At 32.8% G+C, this 24451-nt stretch overlaps 2 protein-coding genes and 1 pseudogene across 2 annotated transcripts; 2 read left to right on the top strand and 1 right to left on the bottom strand.

The window, feature by feature from the left end:
• The first annotated feature begins 6278 nt into the window (after nt 1–6278).
• On the top strand, nt 6279–22914 carry LOC107636904 (protein DETOXIFICATION 44, chloroplastic-like). The gene is made up of 13 exons (XM_088483550.1): nt 6279–6627; nt 7159–7274; nt 7684–7836; nt 7957–8099; nt 9016–9151; nt 9665–9761; nt 9867–9967; nt 10630–10793; nt 11125–11196; nt 11316–11508; nt 13057–13152; nt 13281–13402; nt 22366–22914. The coding sequence occupies exons 1-10, from the start codon at nt 6344–6346 to the stop codon at nt 11454–11456; spliced, it is 1407 nt and encodes a 468-aa protein (XP_088339676.1). The 5' UTR covers nt 6279–6343; the 3' UTR covers nt 11457–11508; nt 13057–13152; nt 13281–13402; nt 22366–22914.
• On the bottom strand, nt 18823–20914 carry LOC107639670 (uncharacterized). The gene is made up of 2 exons (XM_016343220.3): nt 20813–20914; nt 18823–20535 (listed from the first exon to the last, which is right to left on the bottom strand). Exons 1-2 carry the CDS (start codon nt 20833–20835, stop codon nt 19497–19499), a joined length of 1062 nt encoding a protein of 353 aa, XP_016198706.1. The 5' UTR covers nt 20836–20914; the 3' UTR covers nt 18823–19496.
• On the top strand, nt 22376–24293 carry LOC107639671 (uncharacterized; annotated as a pseudogene).
• Nucleotides 24294–24451: the final 158 nt, after the last annotated feature.

The following is a 24451-nucleotide window of genomic DNA, read 5'->3' on the forward strand; positions in this document are numbered from 1 at the left end:
TCTGCATGTTCCCTAGGTTTAGTATGTGTTTATGGGCCGAAAACTGGGTCAAAATGCGGCCCGAAATCGCCCCCAATGAATTCTGTTATTTCTGCAGATCGCGCAGGTCACGCGTACGCGTCGTCTACGCATTCGCGTCATTCAGCGATTTTTCTTGTCACGCATTCGCGTCATCCATGCATTCGCGTCAGGCGTGCAGAATCCAATCCACGCGTTTGCATCAGGCACGCGTTCGTGTCGCTACGATTTCTTCATTTCGCGCGCTCGCGTGAACCATGCGCTCGCGTCAGTGTTCGCTGGTCATCTCCTTAGTTTCTTGTGTTCCTTCCATTTTTGCAAGCTTCCTCTCCATTCTCTAAGCCATTCCTGCCCTATGAGGACTAAAACACTTAACAAACAGATTACGGCATCAAATGGGATAAAGGAGAATTAAGATACATAATTAAAATATCTCTAAGAGGCAAGTTTTCAACCATGGAACAATTTTGGAAAGGAATTGTAAATGCATGCTAATCATATGAATAAGTGGGTAAAGACTTGATAAAACCATATAATTAAATACAATATAAATCATAAAATGATGGTTTATCAGAGTGGTACCTTCGAAGTCTTTCCAAATTGTATTCTTCTTTCTTAGGCTTTTTTCCTTTATCTCGGGGTTGATTCTGGTTGCTTTGTCAGTTGTAGATTTTTTCAATTGAGCAATTCCTTTCATATTGATATACTTCTCTATTTATTCTTGGACCTTGTATAGAGAAGTCAGGTACCTTTTTGATATAGACTGTGTGAAGGGACCTCTCTAAGGCCATTAATGAGCCTTATGATACTAGTTTTAGTAGACAAGTTCTAAATCTTCAAACATGATTTGTTGAACTTTTTCATGTAAGTCCTGAGGGACTCTTCGACCTCTTGTTTAATGCCCAAGAGACTCAGAGCATGCTTGGATTTGTCCTTTTGGATAGAAAATCGTGTGAGGAAACTCCTGGCCAGTTCGTTGAAATAAGTGACTGACCTAGTGTAACACCCCAATTACCCTAAGGCTTACCTCTAGCCGTAAAGCAAAGGTTAATCAGAGGTTACGACAGTCCTAAAGCTTATACATATTTATATATGGAAGGAAATAATATAATTTAAATGCTGATGAAGGATATAGCTCAAAAACAGGATTTGAAAAGCGCAAAATGTTCACATGAAACTAATGCATAAGAAACAAGATATGGAGGCAAAAGAATGGGATATATATAGATATAATAGTATAATAATCATAGGGGACTAGTCGCGGCTTGCGAAGTTTAAGCCGACTAGTATATACAGACATACAGAGGTTTTTTTAGTTAAAAACAGCTTATACAACTATTCTCTCAAATAAGCCTCTAAAGCCATAAAGATAAACATACAAAAGATGTGAGAGTAACTATAACAAGGAAAAACATAAATAAACCAAGGAGGAACCATACTCCACTTTGTCACCATATCCGCAATCTCACCAAAGTAGATTACGACCTGCATCTGAAAAACAACAACAAAGTATGGAATGAGAACCGGAGGTTCTCAGTATGGTAACAGTGCCCAATGATATAAGATGTAAGGCTCCGGGATGCTGAAGGCAATTCTAGAACTTCACATCACATACAGATATTCAAGCTTAGAACAAAATAAATAAAAGAACTTAAACCATAAACCAGGGTTATCTAAACTTAGGGAAAATTCTAACTAAACTGGTCACACTGTTGTATCCCACAGCCCTCGCCAACCTACCCTCCGTGCGATCCCATCGCCACCGTCTACCTAACCTCCTCAGCACCAGACAAACACAGATAATGCAGACAAGAAAAACACAGGTAGTATTCATATATATACAAGTAATTCAAGAAGCAAGTAGGCATGTTATACAATTAGGCAAACCCAAGTGAGCAAAGCAAGCAAGCATATAGAAGATGCATATGATGAATGTCTGCCCTATTGGCTATGATATCACATGTCGGTTAATGCCAAACCCGACGAAAAATTCGGTCAACAACTCCCGAATTGGTCTCTTTATTGCGCATAAGGAGAAAAATTCTGAGGGAGAGTGCCCTACCACCTTCTCTTTTTAGAGGGAAATATTCCGAGGGAGCGTGCCCTACCACCTTCCTCTGGTTGTCGCATGATTCCGTGGGTTAGTGCCCTACCACCTTGCAATTAGAGAGAAATCGCATTTTCAGGAGGAATAATTCTGAGGGATGAGTGCCCTACCACCTTCTCCTATCAGAGGGAAATATTCCAAGGGAGAGTGCCCTACCACCTTCCTCTGGTTGTGAGAAATATGAGTGAGAAGCCCAGCTTCAACTCTCACATCTGAACGTAGGCGGGATACTGCCACAACCCCTACAACGGAGAACAATACAAACTGTAATCACATATTCAATCTCAGAGGCCACTCCTCTTAACATTTCCACTCATACTCCTCACAACCATCATCAAGTCATAAATTCCATTCCGAACTCTTAGTTCATCAATTTCTCAAATTCGTTATCAGCAATCGCCATATTCACCACCCTTCCTTCTCTCTCAACCAACTCCTCCTCACTACACTAGAAACCTAAACCTCCGTTTGCTAACTTTTTAAGGGAAAGCCCAACTTAAACCCCTAGGACCTTTCCCCTATTTCAATGCTCTAAAATAAGCCCAAGAGTCTTAAAATGGCGTTATATAAGCTTACAACCTTGTCGGGAAGGTGAAATAGTTGAAAACAAAGTTTAAAACTATGAAACAGGGTGTGTGCGTGCGCACACCCAGAAAGATTTTCAAAGTGTGCATACACACAGGTACTGATCCTTCCCGACTTGTGCGTGCGCACAAGGCTGTACATTCGCACAAGTTGAAATTCCTCATTGATGTGCACGCGCACAACCTATGCTAGCGCTGCCACCAGAGCGCTTTCCCTTGCCTGTGCGTACGCACAGGTCTGTGCGTCCGCATAGAATAGTATTTTTGCAGGGTTGTGCGTGCACACAAGGCTGTGCGTGCGCACAAGGCTGTGCGTGCGCACATATCAGAAAATCCTAAAATTCTGCAACTTTGCAGAATTTCAGATTTTTAACACCAACTTTGAATGATCATAACTTCCTCTACAAAATTCCAAATTTCACAAACTTTATATCGATTTAAAGAGTTTTCAAAGATCTTTAACTCTAGACAAATTTCATCAGATTTTGAAAATTGAGACAAAAGTTATGATCAGACAAAGTTTACCAAAAATTCATTTTTACCAAAAGTCTCAAAACTCCAAATTTTCCAGAATTCACAATTTAAAACCAAACCAACCACAACCCAAACATTACCAAAATAACATAAAAGCCCATACCCTTCCTTTTCCAACTCAACCATCCATAATCCCAGTTACACTACTCAATACCATCAAATTAACCATCATAAATAATCTTTAACCAACATCAAACATCAACAACTACTTCAAAATCCTCATCATTTAACCTCAACATTATCAATCATGATCCATATTCATATTTCCACACTCACCAACATCAACTAACATTACAATTATAATTAGTACCAATAACATCAATATTCTCCATCAACCTTCATAATCATTAAATACCAACAACATCATTATTCATCATCAATCCTTAAATACCAACAACCTCATCAACAACACTAATCATCAATACTCATTAACACCACAATTTTCAATAATTATCCTTAACCATAATAATCCAATACAACCCACAATGATCATCAATTCACATATAAATATTCATACACCAACAACATTCAATCCTATCTTAGGGTCAACTAGTCTAAGTGTCCATGAACATTACATATTACATAAAGGAAACCGAAATCATACCTTGGCCGATTCCCAAAACGTTCCAAACATCAAAACGAAGCCACCAAGCTTGCTCCAAAGCCTCAATCAACTCCAACAAACACCAAAACTCAATCTAATATCACATATACATACCAACATCAAAACCTAAGATACACAAAACAACTAAATACAAGGGTTTAGTGAAATTTTATCTTACCCAACGTGATTAGGGGTAAAATCCAATATTTACCCGCTACTAGAGATCACCTAAATAAACAAAATCACAAAATCTACTCAAAAACTAAACTTAAAAACGCAGAACTACTAGGGCTGGAAATTGGGGTGTGGAGAGAGAGATCTTATCAAATTTCTTTAGATAGAAATGTAGAGCTTGACGAGAGCTTCACGTGGCTACAAACGGCTCGTCAATCGGAGGTCCGGATCAAAAGTTATGGCTTCTGGAAGGTAGAGGTGAAAAGTAAAGTCTCTCTTCTCCTCCCTTCCCCTAAAACCGCGCCTCCCTCTCTCATTTTAGGTCAAAATGAGCTGAATGCTCATTAATTGGCCTTATATATATTGGACCTTGGGTCCGGTTTGGGTCTGGTCCAACTCGTTAGTATTTTTGGCCCACTTTGGGCCAAAACCTTTAAGATTAGTGTTCGGTTTTCGATTCTAAAATTATTTTTGTCCTTTCAAAATAACAAATCAATTTTTCTAAATATTATTTCCCAAAATACGCGGTACTGGACAGTCTAGAGCCGGTACTGCCGGCTTAAGCGCCAGTACGCATTTTTACAAAATTTTTTTGAAAGAAATACATTTTCCAACTCAGAAAAACTCACTGAAATCAAATTTCTCATTTATATTTTCAAATTAAAACTTCTAAATTTTGAATCTATTCTGGGCACTAAATTATTTTACTAAAACAGTTTTACGTGAAAACGCGGGTTCTTACACCTAGGGGAAGGATGTCAAACCACTTCATCGTCGCCATAGTTAATGTAGTCGGGAACGCTTTGCACCGAGTTGCATCTGAGGCATCGACCAAATACATTAAACTTTTGAAATTGCTTAAGTGATGTTGGGAGCCAGTCGTGCTATCATAGAGATCCATGTCTGGGCTTTTAAATTTTCTATGGACTTTTTCTTGCATGAGTTACTCTAAGAATGAGTCTTCACTTTTCAAGGGTGTGGTTTTTCGATCAGTTCGAGGGCTCCTTTCCTTGAGATCGGAGTCCAATATTTTTAGTTTTTCCTTTAACTCCCTATGTTGTCATACCTCTCTTCTTATGGCCCACTCGGATTCACTTTGTCGCTCCAACTCGATCTCAATTTGTTCTAGCAGATCTTAGTGTCTATGGACTAGTCTTGTTAACTCTGTTGCGTCTCTATCTCATGACCCTTCAGGTTTATGAACTCAGATCCTAATCTTCATCATCCTGGATCATTTTTGTCTCTTCTTTCATTGGTCCTCTTACCTCTTTGTGAGTGTGGAGGGATAACAATTTCTTGATCGTCATTGATTTGTTCCTTCTCGTGGAGTTCTAAATCAGATGCTGTGTGTCCATCTTTTGGGTGATCGTCCGCCATGGTTAGATGTCAACTCCAGGTCCTTGACAACGACACCAATGTTTCAAGGATTATCTGAAACCGATGGAATTTGGGCCTTAATCTGAGATCCAGACACCTTCTTACGAGAATTTCGATGTTTTCTCTCCTGCGAGGTGAAGCCATCCAAGGTCTTTGAGTGATGATGGGGGTGGTATTTGCAAGGGACTCCAATGGTTAAATTAGCTTGAATTTTGGATAGATTTAAGTGAATTGGGATTGAAAAATATCTAAGGTTGATGGGATATTTATACAATATGAAAGATAACCTTCCTATCTTTCTGCCACTTATTCACCTATAATAATGGGTAGTTACTTCTCTTTTGTTTAGGGATTTGTTAAGATTCTCTATTTGAATTTTAGGCAAATTCATAGGTGTAGTTAAGATTCTATACGTAAGCCAGGTATACAGACCAATAAATCTATTCTTCATGTAGGTTGAGTAAACAAAAAAATTTTTTTTGGACCTTTTCTCTTTGTAAAATTAGACTTGTCCACTTTAGGTCTAACTTTATTATTGAATTAGAATTTAATTAATAATTAACACTTAAATATTTCAAATGATAATTTATTCTTTATAAATCTTCTTTTTTTTCACAAAATTCATATTTTAAATTTGTGATTCATATTTTACCACTACCAAACTGAAAATATCAGAATATGAGGCCGAAACCATTAAGTTAACAACAATCATTTGAGGCCCAAGCAGTACATGGCCCCACCAAATACATATTTATTATTGCTTTTATTTATTTTTTGCGACAGAGTAAAATTACGTGTCCATTAAAATGAAAAAAAAAAAAAAAAGAAGGAAAATAAATAAAATGAAAATGAAAATAAATATATGGTTATGTTATGCCGTTATTCAGTGCATGACATTCCGTCAAATTTCGTTCTTCACACTGTGTGGGTGGTGCAGGTGCTTCAATGGCATCTTCTCAATGTCACCGCTTTCTTTGCATTCACTCTCTGCAACTTCAACCTCACCATTGCTATCATCCACCATTCAAATCTCCTACTTTAATCCCAAAGCCTTATCATTGCTTTTCTCGCATTCGAATCCGAATCGCACCAAAAGCTTCTTTGAAAAACAACGGTGCCACCACCACCACCACCACCAATGATTCCGTTGAAACTAGCTCCCTTGAAGATGAAACTTCTCGCAATTCGTCTTCTTCGGATGATTCCTTTGCTTTTCTTCGTCGATTCGGGTACTGCTTCAATTGAGTTACTATCAGAGCTGGATTTTTTTCCTTTTCTTTTTTCTATTTTCTTTTGGGCTTAGTTTATGCGTAATTGGGGCTTAAAAGTGTGTTTCTTGGGGTTTCAGCTGAAATGTGTGGCTTTAACTTGATCATGATTGAGCTTTGTTTGAATTTAATTTGATGCAGAATTGGGATTTGAGTTGAAGTTAGTTTCTTCGTTTTGAAAGAGATTTAAAATTAATGAAGCTATTGTTAGCTCAATCTTACATGTAAATGGAACTTTTGAAATTAGTCTATGGCTTTATTCTTATTTATTTATTTATTTGTGATTTGGGATTTTGAAGTTTGTTTCTTCGATTTTAATTAAGATTGAACTTTGAGGATTTAATTTGATAAAGTTTCTGCCTTCTCTTTCTTTGAATCTGATTTAATGTGTGACTGAGAATTTTCAGTTAAAAAGTTTGTCTTTCTTTTCTATTTTTAGGTTATTTGCATGTAAATTGGAGTTTTGAAGTTTAATATACCTGCTTTGAAAAGAGATGGGTGGCTTAAATTTGATGAACTGGGGAAGGAAATACTGTCCATTGCACTACCTGCTGCTTTGGCATTGGCAGCTGATCCACTTACCTACACAGCGTTTGTCGGCCACATAGGTACTTATTATTACAGATGGTGAATTAGTTAGTTAGTTATTAGTAACTTTCTGTTAATAGTCTCTTAAATCATTAACTCAAACATACTCTTGTATAAAGTAAGCTAATTTGATTAAATTAATTTTATTTATTGGTTTGCATTTTCTTGTTTTGAACTGGTCGAAAGTATGGAATTGTAATTTATCTGCCTGCAGCTTATTTGGCTTAATTTTATTCTCACCCTGGAAGCCAACCATTCTGAATTGCTAGTTTGTTGTTTATTTAATAGATAGTTGTAATCTTGTAATTGTAGTTGGTGATGATGGTTACAAGTATTTGCTTGTCTTAGGTTCTGTTTGTTTGGACATACATTTGATTGATGATTGTTGTTGTAGTGAGAAATCCCCCTTAATTATATTTATATATGCAGGGCCTGTTGAATTGGCTGCAGTTGGGGTTTCAACTTCTGTGTTTAATTTGGTGTCAAAAATATTTAACATTCCTTTACTTAATATTACCACATCCTTTGTTGCCGAGGAACAGGCACTGATCAGCAAGGATTCCAGTCAAACTGATGAAAGTAGTAAGCTTTATAAGAAAGCTACACTTCTTTAATAGACTGACTCGTTTTCCAGACATGGTCATAGGTTCCCTTCTTTAGATGCCTCTACTGACGGTTTTGTTCCACTTTGGTATCATCTAGATTTTTGTGGCAAATACCAAAGCAAGAGGCATATTCCTTCAGTATCAACTTCTTTAGCACTTGATGCTACTCTTGGAATTGCTGAAACTGTGCTTCTTTCCCTTGGTTCTGGCATCATTATGAACATCATGGGTATACCTGCAGTATGGCAACCTTGGCTGATTATTGATCAATAATTACCTTGTATATTTATTTTGTGTCAGCATGTTATTTTCTTCAGAGTCTACACTTGGTTGTCCAAGACAACACCACCCGGCCAAACATATGAATAGGAAAAAAAAGAGAGGGAAAGAGAGGGGGGGGGGGGGGAGGGTGGAAGAATGGATATTTTTTTTTTTAATGTAATATAAATCAGTGAATGCTTTTTTACAACTTCTCTGTAGAACTATTGTGTAAAATCTCAGTTGGAAGCAATCTTACTTTAGGTTGAATCATGAAAGTTCAATTTGCTTCTCATAGGCTTGTTCTCTGTTACACAGTTGCAGATTCATTACTTTTTTTTTCTTAATCTATTTTGAAAAGCAGTCATTGCATTTTTCTTTTAAGCCATTCTTTTTATTCTATATAGTGGTGCATAACTTTTTTGATGAATTAACGTCAATATTGCACAATAATAAAAGGAACTGAATTTCATTTCCAAATCCATGTTCAATTCTAATAGACATGTGATAGTTCTTGTTACTAATTCTTATATTTAAGGGTGAGAACCTTATTATAACACCAATATCATTATGTACTAGTTACCTTTCAGTTAATTAATTATGTTGCCATCCACTTCAAGAAATATATTGACAATTCAATCAATGTAAACTTACTTTTTCTTGCTTCAAATTCCCTGTCATCGGTCATTATATGCATAACAAGAGATTTTTCTATGTCCCAGTATTTCTTTTCCCCTTTTAGTTGGTCTGAGCTTAATAGAAATAAACATTGCATTTTTGGAAAACTATTTCATGGAACATTTCGTTATCTATAATTGAACCTTACTTATGTCTCCTTAGACTTGATGAAAATCTTATTAATATCATCTACTCCATAATCCATTTATTTTCTGTACAGGATTCCCCTATGCGTGGACCCGCTGAGACCTTTCTTATGTTAAGGGCCTTTTGCGCTCCAGCAATTGTGATTGTATTAGCTGCTCAAGGCACTTTTCGTGGATTTAAGGATACAAAGACGCCTCTATATGCTGTTGGCAAGTACTGCATCAGCATCCTATACCTTTATCTTTTCTCACTCAAATTTGATTGAAAATTAGAAATATTACCCCCCCCCCCCCCAAAAAAAAAAAAATCCTCCCCGCGTGTGATACTAGAATTCCGTCCTCTTCCCATGGCATTTTCTGTGGTTTACTCCATCCTTTTTAACTCCATGGTTTCTTTTCTTTTCGTAAAGGCCCTGTTTTCCTCCTCTTTTCAACAGTCTGCACTCTTAGTAAAGGCTGTGTTTTCCTATTATACTCAATCCAGAAAGAATGGAATCTTACAACACGGGCTAATAAATGAACGACAAAGAAAATAGCTTATATGGAATATCTGTTCTCATTTTCATTTCTTGACTCTTTACTGCATAGAAGAAGCACAAGCAGATTCTCAAATTATTTCTTCGAGTATATTTAGTTTTTGTAGACTTATGTCTGCACTTTAGTCTTGTTGATGTGAAAAATTTGTGGATGTATTGATGGGGATTGCTTCGCTTGAATTTTCAGGTGCTGGCAACGTTCTTAATGCGATATTGGATCCAATATTAATATTCTTTTTTGGTCTTGGCATTAGTGGTGCTGCAGCTGCTACAGTGATCTCTGAGTTCGTCAACAATGTGGTAAACTTAGTTTTATCTTTGCATTTTGCACATGCCCCTGAATTTATGTAATCTTCTGCCTTTGATGCAATTTTTCTTTTGCTCACCAGATACTTAATTGCTTTTATTCTTCTATGGAAATCGACTGGCAATGTGCTCCTAACGCCTTTTCACTTTGATGGGAGAAAAATTTTCAGCTATCTGAAATCTGGTACCTCTTTCTAAATTAAGTCGTAGTGTTGCCAAGTCTGTCCATATACAGAGGAAGTTTTTTTGTTTCGGTAATGATAATAAAATTATCAGAGTGGATTGAAAAAAATGTTACTAGTTCTTTCTGTACAAATGCATTGAAAATTTCAAGATGAACTTCAAATTTGCATGATTATTAGCTTTATAACTAATCAGCTTAACATGAGTTCAGGGATCAATAGTTTCAGTTTTTCTTGATTTCATGCTTTGAATGGATAGTGTATTCTATTTGTGGTTTTGTATTTATTGCTACTGTTGGCTATAGATTTTACATGTAACTTCAAGTTGGATTGCACATTTTAGTAACTAGTAAACTGGAACGAGAATTTCGAGAAACTGGAAGGATTTGCTGATAGGATCAGATATGATTGACTGATTTGAAAATTACGATCCCATAGAGTTCATTTTTCAAGAATATTATGATCGCATTGTTCCTGAAAGGGGAATTTGATTGAATAGATCATTTTAACAGGGCTTTTGTGTCTGTTCACACATTATAATGCGTATTTTGTAATTTTAGTCACGAAATATGGTTTTTGTTTTCTTAACTCTAACTGGATCGAAGACATAACCGAGCTAATTAGGCAGTTAGTTTTACTTTGACTGTTGCATTTTGTATTGTAGGTGGTCTTCTTATCGGCAGGACTGTGGCTGTGTTTCTGACTTTGACACTGTCAACCTCTATGGCAGCTAAGCAGCGCCCTATACCTATGGCTGGTCATCAAATTTGCATGCAAGTTTGGCCGCTGATATCTTTGCTCACTGATGCTCTGGCACTTGCTGGTCAGGTTAGATCTTGCATTCATAAATGATTATGAAGTAACAAAGTACCGCTGAGAACATGATCAAAACATATCTCTCGTTAGTTTATCATATTCAGTTTCCAAGACACAAATGAATCCAGTCGAATAAAGTTTTATTTTATAATTATGAACTGCATTTGTTTATTTTATGGACATTTGGGGGCTTTCCTGACCAAGTAAACAAGCAGGTTGGGTATGGTCAAGTTTTAAGACTTTTTGCTCATAAGCCAAAGTCTTTTCAAAATTCTAAGTGGGGCTCAAAATGATGTCCTGTTATTGTGTAATATTGTAATGAGTAATGACATTTATTTTACAGACACTTCTTGCCAGCAGTTACTCGCAGGGAAATTACGAGCAAGCAGGCCTCATTACATATAGAGTATTACAGGTGCTTGATTATTGCCTCCAGTAACTTACTTTGTTGTTACTTTCTTAGTTGAATGATATAACTTGTACACAGATCCATCCAGAATTCGTTTCACCTACTCTCTTTTATGTGTCAAGCAGATTGGTTTAGGAACAGGAATTACTTTGTCCGTGATCTTATTCTTTGGGTTTGGATCATTTTCAAGCTTATTTACCACAGACTTAGAAGTTCTGAGTGTTGCTCGGTCAGGCATATTGGTAAGAAATAACAATTCTTGTTGACTGATTGATTTAAAAGTCAAAGCAACGAGCCTGCAGAAGTTGAAGTTTGTGTGTAAGTCAGGTCCTTAACACCAACTAAAAATTGAAATCCAGTTCAAGACATTAATTAGAGAACATCTTTTTCTAGCGACATCATTTTCATGCAAAGCATAAGAATCGACTCTTTTTTGTTTCCCTTCTTTTCCTCCCAAATAATGGAGCATCACAAACAATTTATCTTTTCAAGGTTACTTAGTGATGATGAATGTATAATCTTATATCTAGCTAGATTATCTTCAGGATTTTTTTTTCTTTTTTCTTTTTGGGAGGTTAGACTTGACATTAACCTAACCAGTATAAATTGTTGTGAAGTGTTGAGCTCCACTAAAATAAGCAAATGGTTTATTGTTGGTTGGTTAATAACTGAAGGTTCATTTTGTTGTATGTTTATATATTTGTAACATCAGACTTTCGCGACTCTAGTAATGATGAATCATACCTTGCATGACAAAAGCTTCTTGGACTGATTGAAATATAATATCTTAGGGTTAATACTCAAATTCGTCTCTGAAAGATGACGCGATCTTCATTTTCGTCCTCGAATGATTTTTTTAATCAAATTAGTCCCTGAAAGATAAAATGTAAGTTAAATTAGTCCTTCTGTCAGAAAGTGTCACGTGGCACGCCATATGGCAGGTCAGCGACATGTGTCATGTCACGTGGCATGCCACGTGTCACTTGACATGTAAAAAAGTTTTTAATAGTCAAAATAGTCCTTGAAAGTCCAGACATAAGTCATTTTCATCTCTCAAATTTTAAAAATTAGTCAAACTAGTCCTTATACAATTTTTTTTTATTTTTTCTTCATAATATTAAATTTGAAATATTTTTTATACTACTAATTTTAATAGAAATGTAATTGACAAACAAAACATTAGTAATCGTATCTTTTCTTCTTTAAATTTTTTTAATAAAATTATCTCTCTCCTTTAATTCTTCTCAAAATCTCTCTTATTCTTTTCTATTCTAAAACAGTTTTCTTACATTATTATATTTTGTTGGAATATATATATATATATATATATATATATATATATATATATATATATATATATATATATATACTCAAAATTAAAATGTATGTATTTAACCTAAACAAAGTTATATGCTCAAAATCAAAATTTATGTATGTTAAACTAAACAAAGTTGTACCACTATGTTAAACTAAACAAATTTATGTATTTATTAACCTAAACAAAGTTATATGCTCAAAATCAAAATTTATGTATATGCTACATGGCATGACACGTGTCGCTGACCTGCCACGTGGCGTGCCACATGGCACATTCTGACAGAAGGACTAATTTGACTTACATTTTATCTTTCAGGGACTAATTTGATTAAAAAAATCATTCGAGGACGAAAATGAAGATCGCGTGATCTTTCAGGGACGAATTTGAGTATTAACCCATAATATCTTATTTTTAGCTAGGCTAAGTTTCAGCGTGGCTATTAAATGTCTACTCAGCTATTATATTATGCATGATCCTCCTTTCTGTCTGCGAATGCATGTACGTATCAGTAATGTTTGAAATATCTGAAATTTAATCATACTGTGCAGTCTGTGGCTGGAACTTAACCAGTGAATGCTTTGGCATTTGTCATTGATGGCCTTTACTATGGGGTATCAGACTATGGTTATGCTGCGTACTCAACGGTAATTGTGCAACCTGATGATTAAAAATACTTAAAAGTCTCATGACTAATTTTGCTTTAATCTTTTTCTCGTCGTTTGTTCCCTCCTCTATCCTTACATTTTGTTTCTTGGGTTTCGTTATTGGGTAGCTGCTGGTTGGACTAGTTTCTTCAATGTTCTTGCTGGTAGCTGCTCCAGAACTTGGACTTCCTGGAGTCTGGGCAGGGTTGTTTCTCTTCATGACTATGCATGTTCTTGCCGGAACATGGAGGTAGATATTTGGCATTGACACATCTAATTCATTATTATGGTGACAGTTGGGACACTTTTTGTTGGTTGTTATGACTCACTATGCCCTCCATATTGGCAACCTTGCACCTAAAAGAATCCCAGCATGAAACTGGACATGCTTGTCAACATGTGATATGGCATGCTGTTACATGTATGAAAATGTCTTGCAACTTTATTTTAGAGTTAATCTTTTTCATAGTCCTACTCCTATAGCTAGAGCTATAAGCAGGCTTGATAAAACTTTAGAGGGAATTATGGAAAGTGATTTAAATATACATAATTTAAACACATGTTTTGATAGATTGAGCAGCAAAAATGGCCCGTGGAGTATGGTCTGGTATAAAGATGGCGGTGGAAACTGACCGACATTATTTTGAAGTCATCCAGTAAAGGCCAACTTTTTGAATGGCCAGAGCATGATCAAGAGCTCTATGTTGTGAAAAATAGGCCTGATATCCATACCCTTGCAATTGGATAGAATACATAACAGTGTAGGACTAGAGCAAGTTATTGGAATGTTGCAGTACTTGCTGCAAACCAGTTTTCCAAAATGAAAATGTTGCTGACACAGCTAGATAGAATTTATATAGTTTCCAAATTCAGAAAGTTTAATATGGAGGGGCCGAATTTAGATAATTTTTTTTTATTTCATAAAAATAATTAACATATAATTATTAGAGTTAGTTTTTCAAAAGTTTTATCAATATATATATATATATATATATTTTCATAATTTTATTTTTAATATGATAGTTGCATAAGAAATATAACAATATCAACAGTATATTATAAAATTATAAAGTACTAATAATTTATAGTGTGTTTAGTTAAAAATTATCACATATCTTATTAATTAAAATTAATTCTTTTAAAAATTTTAAAAAATTTGAAAATAAATGATAAATTATTAATTATTTGAAAGACACAATACTTTTATAGAATACAAGATATAATATATTTTTATAAAAGTTTTTCTTTCAACAACGTAAATTTAGAATAAAAATAAATTTTTTTATAAGAAAAGAATATCTAAAGTACATAATATGATTACTAAAATAGAACTACGTAAAGTCACCAAAAAAAAAAAATAGAACTACGTAAGTTATTATTAATATAATAATATAAATTTTAAATATATTAATATAAAATAAATAAATGATTTTTTTTAAGTAAATATAGAGATTATTGTATAAAAACTAATTTGAAAGTTACAAAGACTTGAGGGTATGATATTAAATTAGTTAAGTGAAAAATATTAGTGAATTAAACAATTAAGACATAAATCTATCACATAATAAAAAATAATACATATAAAAATACTAAATTATATAATATTTTTTATTTTTTTAAATACATATCTCATGTATAAATATAGTTTCTAAAAATTTTGGGGGGGGGGGGCCGAAGCCACTACTCGTCCCCCTCTAGGTCCGTCCCTGTTTTCAAAGAAGTAAACAGAGAGGGAGAGAACAAGTCATAGAAGAAATTTGTATTTACTAGGACATTGCACAGTCTTTTGTTTAGCATTCGTAGGGAAAGGCAACCTTGCATATTTGTGACAATTTATGCATTCTTTTTCTTTTGATATGTGATTCTTCTAAATGGAATATAGTCTTATGCATTGTTCAAGTCAGAAATTTCCACATTACTAAACAATTCTGGAAATATAGAAGAAAGAAGTGATTTGCAATTTTACGTGTTTTATGTTTGAGGTTGAAATACATACATGTTCAAACTCTCAATTAACACGAGAGATCTCTAATTTTCACATAAAATGGCACCACAGTTCAACATTTATAGCTATAGTGACTGAGATGTGAAAAAAGATAATGCAAACTAGGCCTTATTTGAATCATTATAGTGGGGGCAAAAACAACATAATGCAAGACCTTTTACGTGAAAAGCACATATCAAATAACTTCTCTTCTAATAGACCAAAGTCATAGTCTGGACTCAAGAAACTATAATCATAACTTACTTCCATGTTTGCAAACTATATATTATTCAAGTGTTTAAGGCAAGTAACCATCCAGTGAACTCAAGAAACTATAATCATGACATACTTCCATGCCTGCAAACTGTACTGTATATTATTTAACTGTATATTATTTAAGTGTTCATGCAAGTTGCTTTTTCACCAACATAGTGATTCAATCCCAATTCCTTCACTGATTAGTTGTTGTTGTTACTTATTGTACTTCTTCCACTTCTCAAGGTACTCTTTAGTGAAGCACTTCCTCCGCATCAACTTCCGGCAAACAAAATCAAAATTCCGTCAACTTCGTTCAACTCCTTAAAATGGTTAAGGATAGGAATTCATAAAAGATAGGAATTCATATACCGAAACATGTAAGAATTATATAAAGAAAATTCTCCATCCATAACGAAACAACAATAAAAAAGAAGACAAAAAAAAAAGAATGATGGAACAAAAAACAGCTAAAATAATTCAACAAGGAGAAGAAACTAGTTAAGTGTAATGAAAACATTGGTACGGAAATATATAATTTAAAGGTTTTTTTGTTGTTGAGGGTGTGTGACATTTCCATGTAACAGTGTGTAAGGATTTTTGAGGGGTTTTGAGTATTTGTACTAGATGTAGTCGATTTGTATGGGATGATAAGTAGGTACTTAGAACTCAGTGCTGTACGTCATGAGTAACTTGAAGACCTAAGGTAGCGTTTGTTTTGAGGTACTGAGACAGAGACTGAGAGATTGAGACTCAGTATCGTGTTTGAGAGATTGAGACTCAGTATCGTGTTTGTTAGTTCAGAGACTGGTACTAAAATTTTTGTCTCTGTCTCTAAAATTTCAGTATTTCAGTACCTCCTAAAAGTAGGGACACAGGGACTGAAATTTTTAGAGATGGAGACTGAAACTTTAATAACATTTTATACCTAAAATACTTTCATTTCAATTAATTAATTCCAATTTTACCCTTTGTGCAAATTAAATTAGAGTTTCATTCTTATTTCAATTCCTGTCTCCCATTTTGCACCAAACAGAATACTGAGATTTATTTTAATCCCTGTCTTTTAGTCTCTGTCTCTCAGTCTCAGTCTTTCCGTCTCTGTTTCTCCACCAAACACTACCTAAGAGTTTGTGGAGATTAAGAATTTGACAATTGAGTCGGAAAACGCAGGTTCAATTTTAAACACTTCAAATTATTTTTTTGTTTATTTTTTCTATCTAGATGTATATGTGATATGTATAAATTCTCATTCACTTGAAATAGAATTATAATTTTTCTTCCATGGTTAAGTTACGTATAGTTATCTTTATATAAAATTGATAATTAAAAATTATTAGATGATTTAAAAATTTTAACTAAATTGATAATTTTTTTAATTATCAATTTTACAATTGTACATCAATTTTCATCTATAATTTATTTTTTTTTACTAATTTTATCTTTTAGTCTCATCTATAAAAAAAAACATAAATAACAATAATTAGAATTCTCATATTTAATCTTTTTATGCCTATGTTAAGTAAAAAAAAAATTATTTATATCATTTTCTAATTTTTTTATTTTTCCTATTGATATTATGATTGTTATTTTTTTAGAATTTTTTAAATGTTGTCTGATGGATATTGTTATTTTTTTTAATAAAATTTTTAATATTCATTATTGATATAAAATTTTTTAATCTAGGAAGACCAAATTACATAAAAAAGAGTACCAAAAAAAATTCTAAAAAATTATGACAAAGAATTAATAAATACTAATACATAAATTTAAGTTCTCTTTAAAAAAAGTTATAGAAAAAAAAAGTGTTAACAAATAATGTTAAGTAATATTAATTTATATCTTTTTTTAATAATTTTTTGAGAAAAATTCACTCTCCTCTTCTGAGAGATGTTAAAATGATACTTTCTTTTCTGTATTTGTAAAATGTATATTTCCTTTTCTTATAACTTTTAAAAAATCTCATCTTTACTCCATTTTAAATTTTGTGTTAACTAATGTTAACTTTATCCATTTCTCAAGAAAAAATAAACTGTTTTTACAAAAATACCCTTTAGCAAAAATTTTATTTTGTTGTCAATAAATTTTGCTTACCAAAATACCCTTTAATAAATTTTTTTACCAAAATATTTTTTAAAAAATTTAATAATTAAATTAATTTTTTCTAAAATACCTTTCAATAATTTTTTAATTATTAAATTATGATTTTATTAAAATTTTTGTTAACAATTATAGTTCTATTTTACTATTAATTTTTCGATATCAATATATATTATTCTAACGAAACTTTTGGTAAAATCAGAATTTAATAATTAAAAAATTATTGAAGGGTATCTTAAAAAAATAATTTAATTATTAATTTTTTTTAAAAATATTTTGGTAAAACTATAATTTAATCAATAAAAAATTAATTTATTAAAGAATATTTTGGTAAGCAAAATTTAATAACAAAAAAATATCATTTTTGTTAAAGGGTATTTTTGTAAAAAAATTATTTATTTTTTCTTGAAAAATAGATAAGATTAACATTAGTTAACACAAAATTTAAAATGGATTAAAGGGAATGTTTTTTAAAAGTTATAAAGAAGGAGAATGTATATTTTACAAATAAAAAAGAAAAGTATCATTTTAGCTCAGGAGAGGAGAGTAGAATTTTTTCTAATTTTTTTAATCTAAATATGATTTTAAATAATATAATTCAAATAATATTTATTTTATTATAATTTAGTTTAATATAAAATTATCAAACATAAATAATAGTAACACTAACTCAATCTTAATATAAATTAAGTTTGTAAAATTAATTGATACCAATTTTTATTTATAAATTTTAATCAAAATACACGTTAAAAAACACTCAAATTTGGTTCCACAACAAAAATCAAAACATAAATATAAAAATAAAGTAAATTTTTTATAAATTTTATCTTAATACATATTATTTTATATATTTTTTTAAATTAAGATATTTTTATTATTATCCTTATATTTATATTTCAACCTTAGAAGCAAATATAGATCAGGTTTACATGATATATGAGACGTTCTTCTGGTTAACCCTTCAAAAGAGGGAAGAGACAGACCCAAAAGACACTGATAAGATATGAACAAGGCCATTTATCTAACAAATTTTGATAATCTATGAAAATGTTGCTGATACGGCTAGTTAGAATATATATAATTTTCAAAAAAGTACTCGTAGGGAAAGGCAACCTTGCATATTTGTGATAATTTATGTATTCTTTTTCTTTCGATATATGATTCTTATAAATGGAATACAGTCATTTGCATTGTTCAAGTCAGTAATTTCTACATTACTAAACAGTTCTTGAAATATAGAAAAAAAAAATGGTTTGCAATTTTACGTGTTTTATGTTTGAGGTTGAAGTACATACATATTCAAACCCTCAGTTAACACGAGAGATCTCTAATTTTCACATAAAATGGCACCACAGTTAACATTTATAGCTTAATGCATAGTTCTTACACAGTATATAATTATATATAGTAATTGAGATGCGGAGAAAGATAACAAACTAGGCCTTATTTGAATAATTATAGTGGGGGCAAAAACAACATACTGCAATAACCCCACGGAAATGAAAAAAAAAAAAAACTAAAAACACATCACGCATTAACCCTATCATTATGAAATACGGAAAACAAATATCAGGAACTAGACCCTCTACGTGAAACACATTAAGTAACTTCTTCTCTTCCAATAGACCAAAGTCATAGTGTGGACTCTAAAAACTATAATCATCACCTATTTCCATGTTGTTCAAGTGTTCAGACAAGTAACCACCCAGATTTTGTAACTGTTGCGAAGTATCAGAACACCTACTACTCTACCCAGAGTTACATCCGGACTCTGAATTTTCATATTTTTTTCCTCTTGCAATTTAGAGTCTCTACTAGTATTATTGATATTCAAAGCCTCATCTTCTGACACTTTTACAATTGATCCAAAAGTACTACTCGTAACTAAATGATTACTTTTTGCATAGAATGATTTTTTGAATCTCCTGTTATATTGGCTGCTTCATTCTTGCAATCACTAACATCATATTACTTATATATGAATGGACCAATTTGTGACTGAGCATTACTCACCTTGGAGCACTTGCTTACAAAACTGCCGAATTTCTGCAAGTACTTCCTCCATATCTTTTGTCGGAATAGCTGCCTTAGATTTGAGATTGCTGAACTGCTCATACTTTGGATTACCGTTTGGTATCATAGGATTACTGTTTGGAATCATATTATGCAAGTATCCAAAGCAATGGTTTGTGCAGTTCAACTCATTACAGGATTTGTAATTTTCCACTTCACTCTTCCCCATAATTCCCTGTTTAGTAGCATCACAAGAGTTATAATCAGCTCCTGTATTCATAGCCATGCACATAGAATCCTCTAGCATGTAGTTATTACACTCTTCAACTAAACCAGAGTTTTTCAAAACCTCCTCTAACTCTCCTTCTAGTCCTTCACTTCCTCCAGCAACTTCGTCCTTTACATACTTAAAAGGCCCTTGAAGAATTCCTCCCTCACATTCCATCTCTAATAATTCATTTACCTCAGAAAACTTGAGTTGTTCTTCCAGACCCATATCAAGATTCCCCTCCAACCCGTCAACTTTTGCAACATCACCACCATTCAAAGTATCTATATAGGTTCCACTTGGTGATTTCTGATCAAATAATGGACCAGTAGATGATCCATTAGAACCTATTAATTCTATGCCATGATGCTGAGGGAAGTTCAAACGAGCACCAGGGCCATACATGGTCCTTGCTGCTTCATCATAAGCAAGAGCAGCTTCAAGTGCAGTAGAAAAGGTTCCAAGCCAAAGCCTGTTTGCTTCTTCACCAACACGCTTGCTATTGACAGGTTTGCGGATTTCTGCAACCCATTTGCCCCCAATCCTTTGCCTCACACCCCTAAACTTGCAATCATAATTCTGTGGTCCACCTTTGCCTTTCATACACCCTTTTTTCGATCCCTTTGCAGGAACCTTGTGAATTACTTCAACCCCATCTCCTTCACTCATTGGTTGTTGCTGTTTATTGTACTCCTTCCACTTCTCAAGAGTACTCTCTACTGAATCACTTCCTCCACTGCGTCTCCTGCGCGATCTCCTTTTTCTACAGCAAACAAAACCAAAATTCTGTCAACTTCGTTCAACTCCTTAAAATGGTTTGTTAATAAAGCATGAGAATTCATAAAATATAGTAATTCATATATAGAAACATATAAGAATTATAGAAAGAAAATTCTCCTACCATAATTAAACATCAATTGAAAACTACTAAGAAGACAAAAGAAATGATGAAACAAAAACCACAGCTAAAATAATTCAATAAAGAGAAGAAACTAGTTAAGTGGAATGAAAACATTGAAAAATCAGAAGAAACTACTCACCTAGGAATAGTTTCAGTCTTCATGTGCTTTGAAATTGCTACTGAAAATATGTAGTTCAAGAATTTTTTTGGTGTTGAGGATGCGTGACATTCCAATGTAATAGTGTGTAAGGATTTTTGAGGGATTTTGAGTATTTGTATTGTATGTAGTCGGTTTGTACGGGGATGATAGGCACGTACATAGAATTCAGTGATGTAGTCAGCAACATCACGAATAATTTGGAGATTAAAGAATTTGTTTGATTTAGCCTACTTAGAGGTATAATCAACAACGTCACTTGGAGATTAAGAGTTTGTTTGGTTTATCAATTGAGTTTGAAAATGCAGGTTCAATTTTTAACGCTTTAAATTTGTGTTTCTTTATTTTTTTATCTTTAGATATATACGTGATTTTATGTATAAATTCTCATTCACTTGAAACAAAGAAAAATTATAATTTTTGTTTCTATTATTAAGTTACGTGTAGTTAATATAAATTGATAATTAAAAATTATTAGATGATTTAAAAATTTTAGCTAAATTGATAATATTTTTAACTATTAACTTTACATGAAAATAACTAGACATCAATTTTTATTTCTAATTTATTTTTTTACTAACTTTATCTTTCAGTCTCATCTATAAAAAGAAATATATATAACAATCATTAGAATTTTCATATTTGATTTTTTTATGCCTATGGCAAGCAAAAATATTATTTTTTTATTTATATCATTTTACTAATTTTTTTATTTTTCCTTTTTATATTATGATTGTTGTTATTTTTTTTAAAAAAAATTTAAACGTTGTATGATGTATATTGTTATTTTTTTTTTAATTTTTAATATTCATTATTGATATAAAAAATTTTAATCTAAGAAGAACAAATTAAAAAAAAGAGTACCAAAAAATATTAAAAATTATGACAAAAAATATAATAAATACTAATACATAACTTTAAGTTCTTTTTAAAAAAGTTATTGCAAACAAAAAAGAGTTAACAAATGATTTTAAGTAATATAAATTTATATCTTTTTTAATCTAAATATGATTTTAAATAATGTTATCCAAATAATATTTATTTTATTATAATTTAGTTTAATATAAAATTATCAAACATAAATAATAGTAATACTCACTCACTCTCAATATAAATTAAGTTTGTCACCAAAAAATATAAATTAAGTTTGTAAAATCAATTGATACTAACTTTTATTTATAAATTTTAATCAAAATACACACTAAAAAACACTAAAATTTGGTTCCACAACAAAAATCAAAACATAAATATAAAAATAAAACAATTTTTTATAAAATTTGTTTTGATACATATTATTTTATATATTTTTTAAACCAAAATATTTTTATTATTATCTTTGTATTCGTATCTCAGTCTTAAAAGTAAAAATAGATCAAGTTTATATAACATATAAAACGTTATTCTGCTTAATCCTTCAAAGGAGGGAAGAGGTAAAGATTCAGAAGATACTCTCAAAATTTGGATAAGGCCATTTATATGACTAACTTTAATAATCTATGACGTAAATTTTGATCTTGTCACTTGTCACTTGTCAGATGGAGACACATGGCAACAGTAGGTGGCATACAAATGGCGCAGTGGTCACGTATGGGTCAAGGGGCAATAGTAGATCGTACAGCGTGACAAATGGCAGATGTCTGCAGTGGTCACGTATAGGTTAAGGGTGTTTTTTACCTTAAATAATTCATTACTAAGGTGAGTTATAGCCTGCACCGGTTCAATTGAGGAGAAGGATGCGCCAGTGACAGCTGAGTGGCTGACACAAGTTTCTGTTTTAGTGTCAGGTCTTTAGGATTTTTTTAAAATTGCCTATACACTTCTTCATATAGTATTATGACACCTACATTTATACATATTTTCGTTGGAACCCCTCTGTATAAATGGGCTGTGGACTGAGTTGGGATAGTCGCTGACAAATGGGGGACGACCATATGGTTTGTGATTCTGACCCTTACTTTACTTTCATCTCTCTTTATTGGGATGTTTGGGATTAACGGGTTGAGATTCCTGCAATACTTTTCTTCATTTGGGTCTTCTCAAGTTCAGTTTTTTTCACCCTTGGGTTGATCATATTTAGCTTGAGTTTGTTTTTTTACTTGTTTTGGATGTGGATTGAGTTCAGAGGATGTGTGCAAAGAAGTTGAATGTGGAAAGGGGGCCTGCAAGCCTTCTAAGAACAGCACTTCCTTATAATCCTGGTTGAAAGCAATCTCTCTCTTCCCATACTCAGGTTTTCACCTTTCTTCCTTGCATAGTACCCAATTGTAAGAACTCTCTCTCTCTCACTCTCAATTGTTTAAGTGGTGAACTAGTTGCATTAACACATGGTGGTTTTAGGGTGCATAAAATGCTATGTAGTTAGTTTTGTTTCTGGTCATTATTTGGTACCATGTCAATGAGCAACTTTCTAAATTTAACCCAGTTATTATATGAAGCAATTGACTTGCTATAAAGGATGTAGCTTAGTGGAAGATTTTACTCACTGGAATGCATTTCTGGTTGAACTTGTTCCTTAGACTAAGATGTTAAACTAATATTTGAAATCAAGGGATTAAATCAATTTTAAGTCTTAATGGATATATATTAAATCAGAAACGTCTTAATCAAATCAGATGATTTTAACTTTTCAACAGTAGAGCATTGCTAAGAATTAAGATGTGGCCAGTCTTTACCCTAGACCCTCAGTTCTACTGTTAGCTTTTTGCGATTTTGACTTAGGTGCTCAATTCTAATAATGACTATGAACCTTCCTTGATAACCTTTTTGTAATTGCAGCATGGAAGCCCCTGCCCCTGCTCCACACAAAGAAAGAAGATCCAATGAATCAGTGTTTGATGGTAACAGACAGAAAAAACTGCTGCCATCAAATGTTGCTGTTCAATTTCTTTTCGTGTTTATATCCTTTTTGATCATGTAGCTTGCTTTTGGGTTGATTGTGGAGGTGGGTCATGTAACAAGACATCACCCTTCTCCTACAGTTGCCATTGTGATGTTGGATATTACAATATTCTCAATGGTCAATGCCACTGCCTCCCCTTGTGTCAAATAATGTAAGTGTTACAAACCTCACCCATGTTTCATATCATTGGTTTAGAAATGTGGAAAAGTATGATCTAATGTTCACATTTTTCCTAAGGTGCTATTGGCATTGATTGCTCTAACCTGGGAATTTCAATGACGAACTCATCTACCACAGCAACGCCACCAACATTGTCCGCGAGCGGTAAGAATGAAGTTAAGGTCAATGCTCTCTGGTAAAATCACAAATAGGAGTTGCATAACTTGGCTTTATCAATTGTGATTCAGCTAAAGAAATTTCATGGAAAATCAAGCGCTTATTCTAAGTGCTTTCTCATCTGAAATCAGCATTCTAAACCAACTATTTATTGCTACATAGTTGTTTAGGCTGCTTACAATTTTGTTGAACCTTGTCAGTTATTACCTTCTCCTTGATTTTTTGGGTTTGCAGCTAGCTCAACTCTCCAAGGAAGCTGTATTGGGTTGCTTATGTTGATAATGTTCATGGCTAGTATATAATTGCATTAGGGCTTTTTGTCCTTGATCTTAAGACTTAAGAGTCTCTCATTCTTATTTTGGTCGGTGAACCCTGCATGTTACTGA

The sequence above is a fragment of the Arachis ipaensis genome, chromosome B4 (assembly GCF_059453495.1).
Source record: "Arachis ipaensis isolate K30076 ecotype BB chromosome B4, ASM5945349v1, whole genome shotgun sequence".
NCBI classification, from domain to species: domain Eukaryota; kingdom Viridiplantae; phylum Streptophyta; class Magnoliopsida; order Fabales; family Fabaceae; genus Arachis; species Arachis ipaensis.